At 39.9% G+C, this 14,109-nt stretch overlaps 1 protein-coding gene across 1 annotated transcript in view; it reads right to left on the bottom strand.

Annotated features, from left to right (window-relative positions):
- Positions 1 to 1,383: 1,383 nt before the first annotated feature.
- ATRN (attractin) overlaps positions 1,384 to 14,109 on the bottom strand; it is a 132,960-nt gene continuing 120,234 nt past the window's right edge. Inside the window, exons 26-27 of the mRNA XM_074318231.1 lie at positions 5,927 to 6,005; positions 1,384 to 1,518 (exon numbers count right to left, since the gene is read on the bottom strand). Of these exons, the coding sequence (XP_074174332.1) occupies positions 1,399 to 1,518; positions 5,927 to 6,005 (199 nt within the window). The 3' untranslated portion in view covers positions 1,384 to 1,398. The remainder of the gene's footprint in view (positions 1,519 to 5,926; positions 6,006 to 14,109) is intronic.

Here is a 14,109-nt window from a genome sequence, read left to right as displayed (position 1 = left end):
TTTGGGTATATTTTTTGGGTCATATGATAATTCTATTTTTATTTTTTTGATAAAAAATCAATACTGTTTTCCACAGTGCCTGTATCACACAAGTTCCAATTTCTCCACATTGTAGTGAAATCCCCCCCACCCCCACCCCCTGGCTGATTTTAAGATATTCTCTTTGTATTTTGAGTTCTTAAGTTTCACTATGGTAAACCCAATTGTATTTTTCTTTCTCTCCTGCCTTCTCTCTGCTTTCTTTCCTTAATCCTGCTTGTGGTATGTTTTGCTTCTAGAATCCACATATTCATGACTTCAGTGAGTTTTGGATAATTCTCAGCTATTATCTCTTTGAATATTACCTCTCTTCCATTCATGTTACGGGACTCTGACAATGTTAGGTCTTCTCATTCTAGCCTCCATATCCTTGTTACTTGTCATATTTTCCATCTCCTTGTCTCTGTTCTACATTCTACGTAATTTTTTCAGATTCATCTTCTAGTTCAAAAGCTCTCTCCTCACTTGTGTCTGATGTGTTGTTTCACATGTAAACAGTTATTTTTAAAATTTCTACTACTATATTTTCAATTTGTAACAGTTCCATTTGGTTGTTTTTCAGATCTGCTTGGCCATTCTTAACTCTCATGGCTTCCTCATTTCATGATGCCATTTTTTATTTCTTTAAACATTTCATACAGTTATATTATAGTCTTTAGATTTCAGTTCTAACATTTGAAGTCCTGTCTAAATCTACCACCTGTTGTTTCTGCTCTTATTCATGGAGGAGTGCCCCTCTTGTCCTTGGTAACCACTTTAGACCACTTACAATTCTGGTTTTGGTTTATGGTTTGTACTTTTTTTGGGGAAGGGAAAGGAGGGAGTGGTCCCTGAAATTTTACCTACTTCCTCTGAGCTCAGTAATGCTTTAATAAGTATGTTTTATTCAGGATATATGGCTGTTTCCTCAGAGTACCTGAAATATTTCATCATTTTGTCAAAAGAGAAAGTCTTATCACTTTCCTTATCACTTTTGGGGGAGGGGTCAGAATATTTATTTTCCATAGAATTCACAGTAAATTATGATTTTGTCCTTTTAAAATAATCCCCCAAATACTTACAAAGAACAATGGTTCAATTTAGCTGTTTTCAAGTTGTAGACTATTATGCCACAGAATACTTAGACAAAAAGAGTTATCAAAGTGTTTAGATTTTAAAATCCACTGAACATGAGACTGCTTAGCAACATGAATCAAAGACTGGAAAATGAAAACAAGAGAATACTCAACAATTTTGGTGTGTTGGCTTATTGTAAAAAAGAAAGAGAGGAAAACATGAGACAAAAGGATAACGTGCTTCCTCTCTCTGGTTTTCCAGACTTAGAAGCATGAGTTTTGACAAGTTATAGGGACTTTGTAATCATATTCTCACCTTTATACTCCCCCCAATAAGATCAGGAGGCTCTTCATCTGTTTCCAAGGCAACATTTACAGAGGCAAACGGACGACTGGCCATCTGCTGCATCTCTCGAAGAAGTTGCTGGTGAGTAGTACAGCAAGAATTAATGCAATGAGTACGGAGGGGGTTTTATTAGAGAATACTACATACTAAAAATGCATCATCTTCCCTTTTTCAAATAAATCAAATCCAGAATGATATTTTTGAAACAGCTGGGGAAAGTTGGACATGAACCAGTACTAGATAACATGAGTATTGTCATTATATTGAAAAAAAATCTTAATCTATTAGATATATATAATTTAGTATGGATATAATGCCATGATGCCTGCTTGCTAAATACATAAAAATAAATGATATAGCCCTATCCCCTCATATTTTTAAAATTTTTATTTATTATTTTAATTATTAGTTTCAGGTGTACCCTCATATTTTTATTACTAGATTAAAGCGAGGCTTTCTTTCTTCCTGCTGAAACTTGAACCAAGTATTTACACAGCAACAAAAACCTGTCCCTCATTACACAGTAGTTAGGAACAGAGGAAGTTCTTTATTCAGAGAAGTAGTGTAAGCTAAAAACACAAATAATTGTGAAGTTTTGCGGAGTTAGAGGGACAAGCAGAGGCTCTGGATTTAGGGTGACTTTGATGTGAATTCCTGTGCCAATTTAGCAGTTGTGACCTTAAAAAAAAAAGTATTTAAAGTCTGTGGGCATGAGTTCCTTCCTTTCTGAAATGGGGTTTTAATCCCATCGATGTGTCAGCTGGATCAAATGAGACACTTTAACTAACACAGTGCCCGGCAGACGGTGGGTGGCCAATCACATATCATTAAAGATGTCAGAGATCTGGGCATGTTATTGAAGCTTTGAGGTTATGTCACGGAAGACGACCCCCTTGGAACTACTGTAGAAGTGAGAATCTTGGGCTGGGTAGATCATGGCTGTTTTAGAAGGACATTTTTATGTTATTTTCTTAAATTACCCATAATAACATTCCTACATCTCATAAAGCTGTTGGTCTCTTTACTCAAAAAATATATGCAGCAACTTACTCTGGGTTGTGTGTGTGCTATTCTTTTTTTTTTTTTTTTTTTTAATTGGGGAAGGGGAACAGAACTTTATTGGGGAATAGTGTGTATTTCCAGGACTTTTTTTTTATTGGGGGACAGTGGTGTGTTATTTCCAGGACTCATCCACTCCATCCAAGACAAGTTGTCTTTTCAGTCTTAGTTGTGGAGGGCACAGCTCAGCTCCAGTAGCTGTTGTTAGTTGCAGGGGTGCAGCCCATCATCCCATGCAGGAGTCGAACCGGCAACCTTGTGTTTGAGAGCATGCGCTCCAACCAACTGAGCCATCTGGACACTCGGGAGCTCAGTGGCAGCTCATTGACTTCATTCTAGTTGCAGAGGGTGCAGCTTGCTGGCCCATCTGGGAATCGAACCAGCAGCCCTGTTGCCCCGAGCTTGTGCTCTAACCAACTGAGCCACCCGTCCACCCGTGTGTGTGCTATTCTAAGTGCTGGAGTCACAGGAAGACAGAGTGTCTACCCTACTCCAGTTCTCATTTTAGTTCCTTTATGAAGAGTGAAGGAGATAATGTGCGTAAAAGTATTTAAAACAGCCTGGGATGTAGCAAGGACATTAAGCAGTGCTAACTGCTATTGTTTTTGTTGTTATAAATAACAACAAATCATTTCTTCTACAACTCTGAGAGGAATAAATCATGACTGACAGTTCAGAAATGATGAAATATATTCTGAATGGTCAGGTTCACAGTAACAGAGAAATTTTAAGTCACATGAGTAAAAGCTGAGTTTACTGGCTGATCAATTGCATAATAAACACAGCTTTTTTAAAACATCTTTTTTCTACAAGGTGTTCACCTTTTCCTTATTTTCTTTCATGTATGTTGTAAATATTTTCCAATTGTTTGTCTTGTTATTCATTTATTTATTTTTATATACTTCAGTATTAATTTTTATGTAGGCAAATCTCTACTGTATTTCAGTATCTGAAAATAGTAATTTTGTCCCAATAGTAAGAAAACTTTTTATTTCTCTTTCTCTTAGTTCACAGTCTAAAATATCCAGAACAAAATTAAGTGAATGTGAAGATTAACATGATTATTAGATGACCTGTGAAGAAAGAAGTCTCAATTTTAAAGCCCAGTTCAGCTTCTAGGTGACTGTGTGATGATGGGTAAGTTACTTTGCCTCTCTGAGCCTCCCTTATCTGTGAAATAGGGCTGGTGTCAGTAACTATTTCATAGGGTTGTTGTAAGGAATAAATTAGCTAATCTATATAAAACCTCTTAGAACAGTGCCTGGTATTTAGAAATGCTCAAATTTCAGCTCTTATTATGACTAACTTGCCTGGATTTTATTGATACAACCACTAATATTTTTTCATCTAGATATTCTTCAAAGTGTTAAAGAGGTATTATTTTTGAGTTTACTAAGAGTTTTATTTTTAAACTAGAAATGAGTGCTAAATTTCAAAATGACTAAATGGTTACTTGGCTGCTACTAAAATTTTAGGTATTGTTTTTTACCCACTGATGTAACATTCTAATAGGTTTTCTGGTATAAAATGATCCTTTTATTACACTGATAAGTTACATTGCTGCACATACAGTCATTATACCACTGGCCTTTATTTTTTGGTGCTACCTTTCTCAGGTTATGGTTTCAAGGTTTCTATGCATAATATGATTTAGGACTCTCTTAACCTTTCCATCTTATCCTTTGCTCTGTAACAGTATATATGTTTTGGAAATAATTCTCATAAACACATCTGGAGGAATAGACTATTATTATCTCCATAAACTCATCTCAAATTGAAACTCCCTGGATCTAATGCCGTACGTGGGGAGAGTAATATTTTGACAAGTTTTCAATTCCTTCCCTGGTTACTAGTTTATTGTGACACCCACTTCTTTCTTACTCCATCTGGATAAGTTGTATTTTTTTTTTCCAGAACATTGTATAATTCATTGGGATTTTAAAATGTCTTAGTAACAAGCTATTAAAAAAATCCTCTGGGGGCTGGCCCGGTGGCTCAGGCAGTTGGAGCTCCTAACTCCGAAGGCTGCCAGTTCGATTCCCACATGGGCCAGTGTGCTCTCAACCACAAGGTTGCCGGTTCGAGTCCTGCAAGGGATGGTGGGCTGCGCCCCCTGCAACTAGCAACTGGTAACTGGACCTGGAGCTGAGCTGTGCCCTCCACAACTAAGACTGAAAGGACAACAACTTGAAGCTGAACAGCACCCTCCACAACTAAGAGTGAAAGGACAACAACTTGACTTGACAAAAAAAAAAAAAAGTCCTGGAAGTACACACTGTACCCCAATAAAGTCCTGTTCCCCTTCCCCAATTAAAAAATATTAAAAAAAGAAAATCCTCTGAACACGTTATACACTGAATTTTAAAAATAATAATGAGGATGCAACAATATGTCTATGATAACATCACCTTTACATGGGTCAGAAAAGGCATCATGGCCCCCAGGAGGTCCATATCCTGGAGCCTATCTTAACACCATTACAGACACTAGTGTCCTATGAACAGTGCTGAAGGCTGAGTGCTTCTGAGTTTTAATTTATTTTAAAAAAATTTTATTGGGGAACAGTGTGTTTCTCCAGGGCCCATCAGCTCCAAGTCGTTGTCCTTCAATCTAGTCATGGAGGGCGCAGCTCACTGGCCCGTGCAGGAATCGAACTGGCAACCAACTGAGCCATCCGGCCGCCCCACTGTGAGTTTTAATTTTAGATATTCCCGTTCTCTTCTAAATCTTGCCTAGAGAGCAATTTTTATATAGAAAAAGCTATTAGTAGATAGAACGAAGGGGCGCATGTAATCTAGATCTTAGTGCGTTTCCATTAGCAGTAATGCAATAGACATGATGACTAAAAGGCAGCGTATTAACAAGTGAAAGTTGCAATAAAGTTCTTATGTTGTAATTTTTAACCAGGTTTATTTGATTTGTCAATTGTAAATATTTGTTTGACTTACTAGTTTTGGAATGGAGCTCTGCAAATAAATCAAGACTGATTAAAAAAATGAAACTCAAGCAAAAATTTAATTCGTGACATCTTTATCTTTCTTTGAATAATGAGAAATTTTTGAGATGCTTAAAGGGCTGATTTTACTCTCATTCTTATGAAAGGCTCTTGTGAAGGCAATGCTCCTGAGTCCTCAGATCTCCAGCCTAAGTGAAGGACCGGGCTTCTGGCAGGAAGGGGAAAACTGTCATTTATAAGTCAGTACTAGAGTTTCCTTTCACAAAGTTAAAACCATGTGGGGCAGAATTAGTTACACTTTATATAGCACCAGTTGAAGTCTACTGACCATCTAGAAAGGGTAGCATTATTCTCACTGTGGATGTCTCCATCGGTTATCACTAAATAGCTAACACTGACTTGCTTAAGAGAAATATGCAGAAAGGAAAAAGCTCTTACAGAGATTGTTCATTTCTATCCACTGAGGCTTACCTCTCTACGCCTGGAGGCCCAACAACTTTGTTTGATCTTCCAAACCACAGCAGCCACCAGGAGCAAAGACAGGAAACAACTGTGAGAAAGGAAAAGTACCAAGTTATTATCCCAGCCCCCAGAATCAGCACCACTGTCATCCACACCTCAGGCCAGGCAGGGAAACATCCCCCCAGATACCACCTCCAAGCTCCTCTTTGATGAGTCATCACAAATAGGAAGCAAAATGTGAGAAGACTTTGATAGGCTGAGCTTCCTGACCCAACATTTAGACTATATTTCCCCACAGATACTCAAGGTACTCGGAGAGAGCTCTGACCTCCCACTGGAACTTTATCAGAATGGCCCATCATGGCTTATCCCAAATAAGAAAAATAATTCTAAGATAATTATGACAAATAACAAGCACGTTATTTAATCAAAATTAGCAAACATTCATTGGTAAAGTCTAATAAAATGAGATGTTATTAAAGTAACAATCGACTTTGTATAAGAGGTAAATGTAGAATAAATTTACGTGTAATTATATATTCATGCTGCCAGGCAGCAGCGTACCTGTCTGTCCCCTCGTACCTACCCCTAAAGAAAGGAGAGTCTGTGAGACAGAAGTCTGCTTCACTTTGTGCTTTTACACCTTATGTCTCCCTGTTTGGCCCCAAAGGATGGCTGGTTAGTCAATAAAGGAACAACCTAAGCCAGGCACAGTTGCATAGGGGCCATCTGGAGAACTCACAGGGCTGATAGAGGCGGGCACAGACCCCCACCTTCCCCAGGCTAAGGAGAGCCTCTGCCTCTGCGGCTACATTCCTTCCCACATTCTGTTTGGGAAGAGATTCAATAATGTGATAACATCAGTTCTCCATCTATTCATATGCATAAAGTTTTGTCCCTTGGGGAGGTACACACATCCTGAGACTTATGGTTCTGGTTGCTTGCAGGCAAGGGTGATTAGTTTGAATCAGTTTCCCACTATAATGTGTGAAATTCACAGATCTTGAGATTAACAAGCTTTATTTCCTCATTTGTTAATCAATGAAAGCTATGCGTTGGCCCAGTTTGGGGCTCAGTCCTTTGAGGCTGGAGTCCCTTCACCCTGCTTGCACTGTATTCTTGGTTACTCTATTTCTTAACCCTGCGCCGCCCTTCCTGCTTCCCACAGCTCTTGTTGCGCTGGACAAGACACATTCAATTATATTTTTATAAAGTAAATACATACTTTTCTTTGTGTGTGTGTGTTTTTTTTTTTTTTTGTAAAATAGAACTATCAAACTCAAGCCAACACCTTTCTTAAAAGTATTAGGAGAGACTAATTCCCAGTGGCCATGTAACTGCAAGTGATTTCAACTTTCTCTCAGTTATAAACCAGGCACTGAATGGTTTAAAAAGCTACTATGACAGCAGAGAAAAACTAACTTCTGGTTAAAAGGATTAATGAGCCTAACAAAATATGCCTCTTAGGTAACTGCTTATTTTAAAACTGGCATTTTCACTTATTAACTTTTAAAAGAGGCTTGCTACAGAGTATTATTCTAGAGTGTTCCACAGACATGAGGCTGTTGGCTCCTGGAGTCAGGAACCCTCTTGCTAAGCTCTGCATTTGCAGGATGGGGCGGCTTCCTGAATGTCAGCCTCAGTGCATCCAATGCTGACCCCATGGCAGCCTCCCATGCTGGCTGGAGAAAGGTGCTCTCTACTCTAAGATGTTCTGATGACTGAACTTCTCCTCTTTCAGAAACAGAAACCTCAAGGCTCTGACATTCTACCACTTCCCCAAGATGCACAAGAGTGGGCACCTGACGAAAGAGAAGGGGCCCCAGGGTCATCACTAAGTAGAAAGCCTTCAGTTCCTATCTTGCTGGGCCTCTCGGCTGTCCTGACACTGCCAGTCCTTCCTCCTCCCTGAGTCTGTTTTCCTTTTTATCAGTACTTTATGGGGCCCGCTCCTGTTCTCAACTCATGGAACACATCGATGAACAGAACAAAAGACCACTGTTCCCATGGAGTTTACATTCTAGCAGGTGGAGACAAACAGTAGACAATACCAAAAAGCAAATTACGGAGCATGTCAGAAGGTAGTAAATGCCACAGAAAGAAAACATGATAAAGGAAAAGAGGTTGAGCATGCCACCAGTACTCTAAAGCAGGATGGTCACATGGGCCTCACTTCTTGAGAAGGCACAGGTGAACAAAGACCTGAAGGAGGTGTGGGAGGTGGTGTTGGGATGTCGACAGAAACACCCCTGGGCAACGGGCCCAGCCGGTGCAAGGCCTGGGATTGCTTGAGGAACCCCAGGAGGCCAGGCTGGAGTGGAGTGAGGAGGCCAGAGATGAAGGCAGAGATGTAAGGAGATGGGAGGTCATGGAGGGCCCTATGGGCGTAAGGGTGTCGGATTTTACTGAGGGAGGTGAGCAGCCCGTGCAGGGTTTTGAACAGAGAAGTGTCGTGATTTCACTTACACCGTGGAAACCATTAGGGTTGTCATGGCAGAAATAGGGAAACCAGTAGTCTAGGTGACACATGGCAGTGGCTCAGACTGGAGTGTTAGTAGCAGGGGTGTGAAAAGCACTCTGGAATCTGGCCATAGATTGAAGGTCGAGTAAACAGGATTTCCTGATGGGATATAGGTTATGGAAGAAAGAGAGGAATCAAGGTGTTTTTGACTGAGGGGGCTGCCATCAACCTAGATGGGGAAGGCTCTGGGTGAGCAGGTACAAGACAGCAGATTAGAAGTTTAGTTTTGGACATGCTGAGTTCTGAGATATCTACTCGACAGCCACGGGGAGATGTTAGGGGCACATACAAGAGCCTGGCGTCTAGGTGCCAGGTCTGGGCTGGACACTGCATTTGGGAGTCACCATCACATATACGGTATTTGAAGTAATCAGTCTGGATGAGGTCACCAAGGGACTGAGTACAAATACGTAAGAATGCCCTAGGGGGCACCCCAACAGTGAGAAACTGGGGAGAACATGAAGGGGCAGTAAAGGAATCTGAGAAGAAAAGTAACCTCAGTTTTTCTTGGTTTCCATGCATAATCCTGATTTTTGTTATTTTTATTCTAATAGAGAAACACAAGGAGGCAGCAAATCCACATGGAAGGACAGGAAGCGAATGAGAACAGCTTCGAAATTGGTCAAGACACTGCTGATGCAGCTGAGTTCGGGGCTGGACGCTGGTGTCACTCAGCGGCTTCTCTTGGGACCGCCCTCTCAATACAGAGCTGTAAAACAGCGAAGCCCAGAAGTCTGTGCCCCTTTCCCCCCAGGCCTGGGTGGGGCTTCTGTCTTCTATGCAGACCTATTGAAAACACCAACCCAGCTCCTTCTGCATGTTCCAGCTTTAAGAAGTGACACAAACAGCATACCAACATACAGTGACTGTCCCTCAAAGCTGATACATGATGATTTCTCCTAGGATAATACAACAATGAAGGATTTACTAGCTTTTTCAAAAAAGCTGGCACTTACTGATACAACCTCCCTTCTTTTTCTCCTACCACTAATTTATTTGGTACAGTGTTCACCCTGCTACAGTCCCTCTTATCAACTGTTTTCTGTATTTTTAAATACAAATGTAATTTAAAGAAATGTATCATGAAAAATTTCAAACATACACAGAAATAGAACAGTCTAGGGAATTCCTATATGCCCATTACCTAACCTTGATAATTATTCCCATTTTGCCAATGTCATTCAAATGTCACTCTTAACGTTTACCTTCCAACTCTAGGACACTGACCCCAGGAAAAGGGTCCCTTACTTCCTGTCAACACTGTACCTAAGGAGAAATCAAGAATCCTTTGGCCTTGTTTGTTCTAAACTTGTCTCTGCCTCTCAGAGGCTTATACTTTCCTGAGACTTCTCAAAAATCCATGCCTTCATTCTAGTTCTTTTCATCTTTTGTATGTTTTTTGAAAACTCATAATTTGTCTAAAAGCTCCGAGAAACAGACTATTTCTCACCAGCTCAACTATAATTTTTGAGTGCCCTGAAGTTTCCTTCTGGAGAGTGAGGCTATTAAAGAATGGTCTTTTCTTGTGCGTACAAGTCTAGCCTTCCTAAAACAACATATTCATTTCCTGGCCCGGTCCTGACCTCCCAGCCAGCCTGAGCATAGAGACACTGCAGCTTCTTCCCAAGTGCTTGTGATTTGCACTTTACCACTCTGATCAGAATGAGATCTGGAGCAGCAGGACCCCATTACTTCCATCTTCTGGAAAATGAATTGGTCAACGAGTCATGGATTTGTCAAATGTCTGCTATCTATTCGACAAGAGTCTCAGCAGAAATTCAGATAATCAAATTTTATGAAAACATTGTACCTTGCCTACATTAAGAATTTCCCATTACATTCCCCCTTTGGGCCAGGTAGTGTGACATCACCTGTTTCTCCTTTTTATCCTCACTCAAATGTTGCCCTCTAAGGCACCTGTAACCCCAGCCACAGATTTTCAGTGGTGTGTCTCTCCTCCTCTTACTAGTAACAGTCATCCTAACCACAGTGCATCATCCCAGACACAAAACCCTTTCGCATACATTACTCATTTGATTGTCAGAGCAAGCAAGGGAGTGGGTCTTATTATCTTCCTCTTTATACACAAGGCTCTTACTGGAGTCTGGAGAAACATCTCAGTAAGACACAAACAAGGCTTAACAGATTTGTCAGGATCTAGAGTTTACTTCACTGCTTGAGTCTGAATGATGTTTTAGAACTCTCCTCACACTGGTTTTCATATTTGAATCACTGAGCCCCTCCCCCATCTAATTCTCTTTTTTGTATTATATGAGCTGTTCTTCAGAGTGCTGAGGATTATCTGGAATCCTTTCCTCCTCTCCTTATATGTTTCCCGCAAATCCTTTTGGACCTGGTTAACTTGCTCTGGGAAAATATTTTCTTTCCCATTCTCATGAAAAGGACTCTATTCTCAGTCAAAAGCTCATCACTCCTAGTTCTTAAACAAAATCCAGAAGTTCTGTATTCTTTTCCAAAGGTTCCACCTTCAAAAGGGAGAAGTGATGGAAACACCATCTGCGCTTGTTTATTACACAAGACTCTGTGGTCCCTAAAGACGCCGATGATTCCATTCAGTCTTCCGCCAATCAGCAGAAGTGATAATCCTCACGGGAGTGGTACTTGGCAGCGGGGCCATCTCATTCAGTACACGTTCCAAGAATAGAGCACACCTGCTACTGGAACTACTGAGTTAGCCTGTGGTCCCTGCATCCCCTTAAAAGCAAGCCACTAACCAGCACCACTAGCTTTTTTCCCTCAGAGAGGGTGGTGCCTATGGTTCCTTATGACCCTGCGCTTCTGAGGGGTTAGTTTTCTTTCCACATATACTTGAGCATGATGCTAACGGTATGTGTGTGTACAGGGATGAACAAGAGAGTGTTCCTGCTCTCTTGAAGCTTTGAGTCTCAATGTGGACACATATTAAGTAAAACAAAAAATTGTGGTAAGTACCATGATGGAATATGGTTCTATGGGAGAGAAGAGCCAGGAGAGATGGATTAGTTTGGGGTTCCGGGATAGAATCTTGGAGGAAGTGACACTATGCCAAGATTTGAAGGTAAGAGTGGTATAATCAAAAATATACATTTGGTCTTTGTCCTGAGTTCCTGGCACAGAGCTTCTGAAAACCCCTGACATTTCCTGAGCAATAGAAGTGACCCCCAACCCCTTTTTGAAACACAGATACACAAAATAGCTTTACTGCAATAGCCAAAATCTAGAGAAATCCCAATGTGCTATAATAAAAACAAGTAGGGCACAGTCCAAGAAGGGGTGGACTCTGGGGTGAATGTGCCAGGATGTGACTAAAGAGAACAGACGCTAAGGCTGGGTTTTGAAGGAGGTAAGATACGAGAGGTCAGGAGGTGAACAGGGACCTTTGAGGCACATGCAGAGAACCAGACTGAGTGCACTGCCCCTCCAGGCCCTGCTGCTCACATGGCCAAAAAGAAAGGAAATGACAATTATTTTAGAGGAATTCATAATTTGGTGGAAGTCACAGGGCAAAGATCCATGAAATATTGTATTTGCAAGAATACAGGATGATTCTGTGGCCCTATGCTGGAGGAACTGTGGAAGATGGCTGGTGTCATTGAGTCCTGGCTGCCTGGCACTAAGCAGAATGAAATGTTGGGAATAGTGGCAAGAGACCTTGGGATTTTAACTTTTCTGTGGTAACCCAAGAGGGGGCAGTTTCCTTCTGAAATCTACATTTCTATGGAAGGAAGAGATTTCCTTGTAAATGGGTAGAACTTTCATCAAATTCCATATTGCTGGCACTGCATCATTTGGGGCAGAGGTCCTGTCCCCACTCAGCTCCAATGAACTAAGCTGGACATACTCTGAAAAAAGGAAATGAAGTAGAGAGTGAATTTCTGGCCCAGTGGGTGGTGTGGCCTTGGAATTAGAGATCATTTGATATCCTGCATTGATTCATTGACAAGTTTCTGAAGTCTACCCATTTGGGAAAAAAGTAAAGCTATATCCAAATATTAATAGATTCCAGATGGATAAAGGAAGACCTAAACATAAAAAAAGGAGGTACTCATGAAGAAAACATAGGAAAAGATGGTCAGATGTGCTTGGTGAAAAATACCAGGAAAGACAAACAACTGAAGACACACACATGCTAACAGTTACAAAATATAATGAGGTCCTAAATTTCAGTAAGAAAAAGGCAAATAGAAATGTGGTCATAGGATACGGACAGGTAATTCAAAATGAGAGCTATAAGAGATCAGTAAATATTACTCATAATTAAAAGAAGTCCAAATTAAAACAAGATACCAATGATACTTCCCAGATTAGCAAAGTTAAAAATAATGACAATTTCTAGGGTTGCTAAGAACTAATAATAGTAGTAACAAGAGAGAGAGGCAGAAATAGTAAGATAAATTACATTCCTGCTGCAGGAGTGTAAATTCATGCAACTGTCCTGAGGGGACATCTGGCAGTGTTTCCCCATTTTGATATAGCAATTATAGAATAAAAAACTATTGAGAGAATATTCACAGAAAAATGCAGACATATGCAACAAACATTGAGGACAATTTAAAAGTAAGTCAAAAGAGGAATGGTTAAATAAAATATGGTACTCATACTATGGGAAAAGTTGTTTAAAAAATGAGGTATATCACTGTTGATGGGAATGCAGACTGGTGCAGCCGCTATAGAAGGCAGTGTGTAAGAAGAGAATTACCATATGACCCAGCAATCCCTCTCCTGGGTATATACCCAAAAAATCTGAAAACATTTATCTGTAAAGACATATGTGCTCCAATGTTCATTGCAGCTTTATTTACAGTGGCCAAGACATGGAAACAACCAAAATGTCCTTCGATAGATGAACGGATAAAGAAGTTGCGGTATATATACACAATAGAACACTATTCTGCCATAACAAAAGATGAACTAGGACCATTTGTGACATCATGGATGGGTCTTGAGAGTATACGCTAAGCGAAATAAGTCAGACACAAAAAGTCGAGAACTATATGATTTCACTGACATGTGGTATATATAACTGAAAACAACAAAAGAACAAGACAAACAAATGGAAAAACAAAAACTCACAGACACAGACAATAGTTTAGTGGTTAGCAGAGGGTAAAGGGGAGGGGGTGGTAGATGAGGGTAAAGGGAATCCAATATATGGTGATGGAAAGAGAAGTGACTCTGGGTGGTGAACACACAATGTGAGATATAGATGATCTATTACAGAATTGTACACCTGAAATCTATGTAATTTTACTAACAATTGTCACCCCAATAAACTTTAATTTAAAAAAAAAAGAGAGGTGTATTTCCACATGGGAAAAACCACAGAACAGAGGGGAAAAAAGCAAGTTATAGAATAATATGTAAGGAGGTAGCCCATTTTGTAAACCAAAGAATCAGGAAAACCACAATTTATATGTAGTATTTAAAAACAGAAACAAGTATGGAGACATGAACACCAAAATATTAACAGTGGTAATTTCTAAAGAGTAGGATTAGGGAAAGTTTGAGTTTTTACTTTATTTTAATTTTGTTTGACGTTTTACTATGAATATGCATTACTTTTAGGACGTTATAAGAATTCTTGTCTTCATGCTGATTTTCCACTTTAAAAAGTCTGAATAAAGATCTGATATTTTTGCTTTAAAATACTTGGATTAGTTTAGCATTATTT

Source organism: Rhinolophus sinicus, linkage group LG13 (assembly GCF_036562045.2).
Source record: "Rhinolophus sinicus isolate RSC01 linkage group LG13, ASM3656204v1, whole genome shotgun sequence".
Classification (NCBI taxonomy): domain Eukaryota; kingdom Metazoa; phylum Chordata; class Mammalia; order Chiroptera; family Rhinolophidae; genus Rhinolophus; species Rhinolophus sinicus.
The sequence above is the reverse complement of the archived record's forward strand: the minus strand, read 5'-3'. Positions and strand labels throughout refer to the sequence as shown.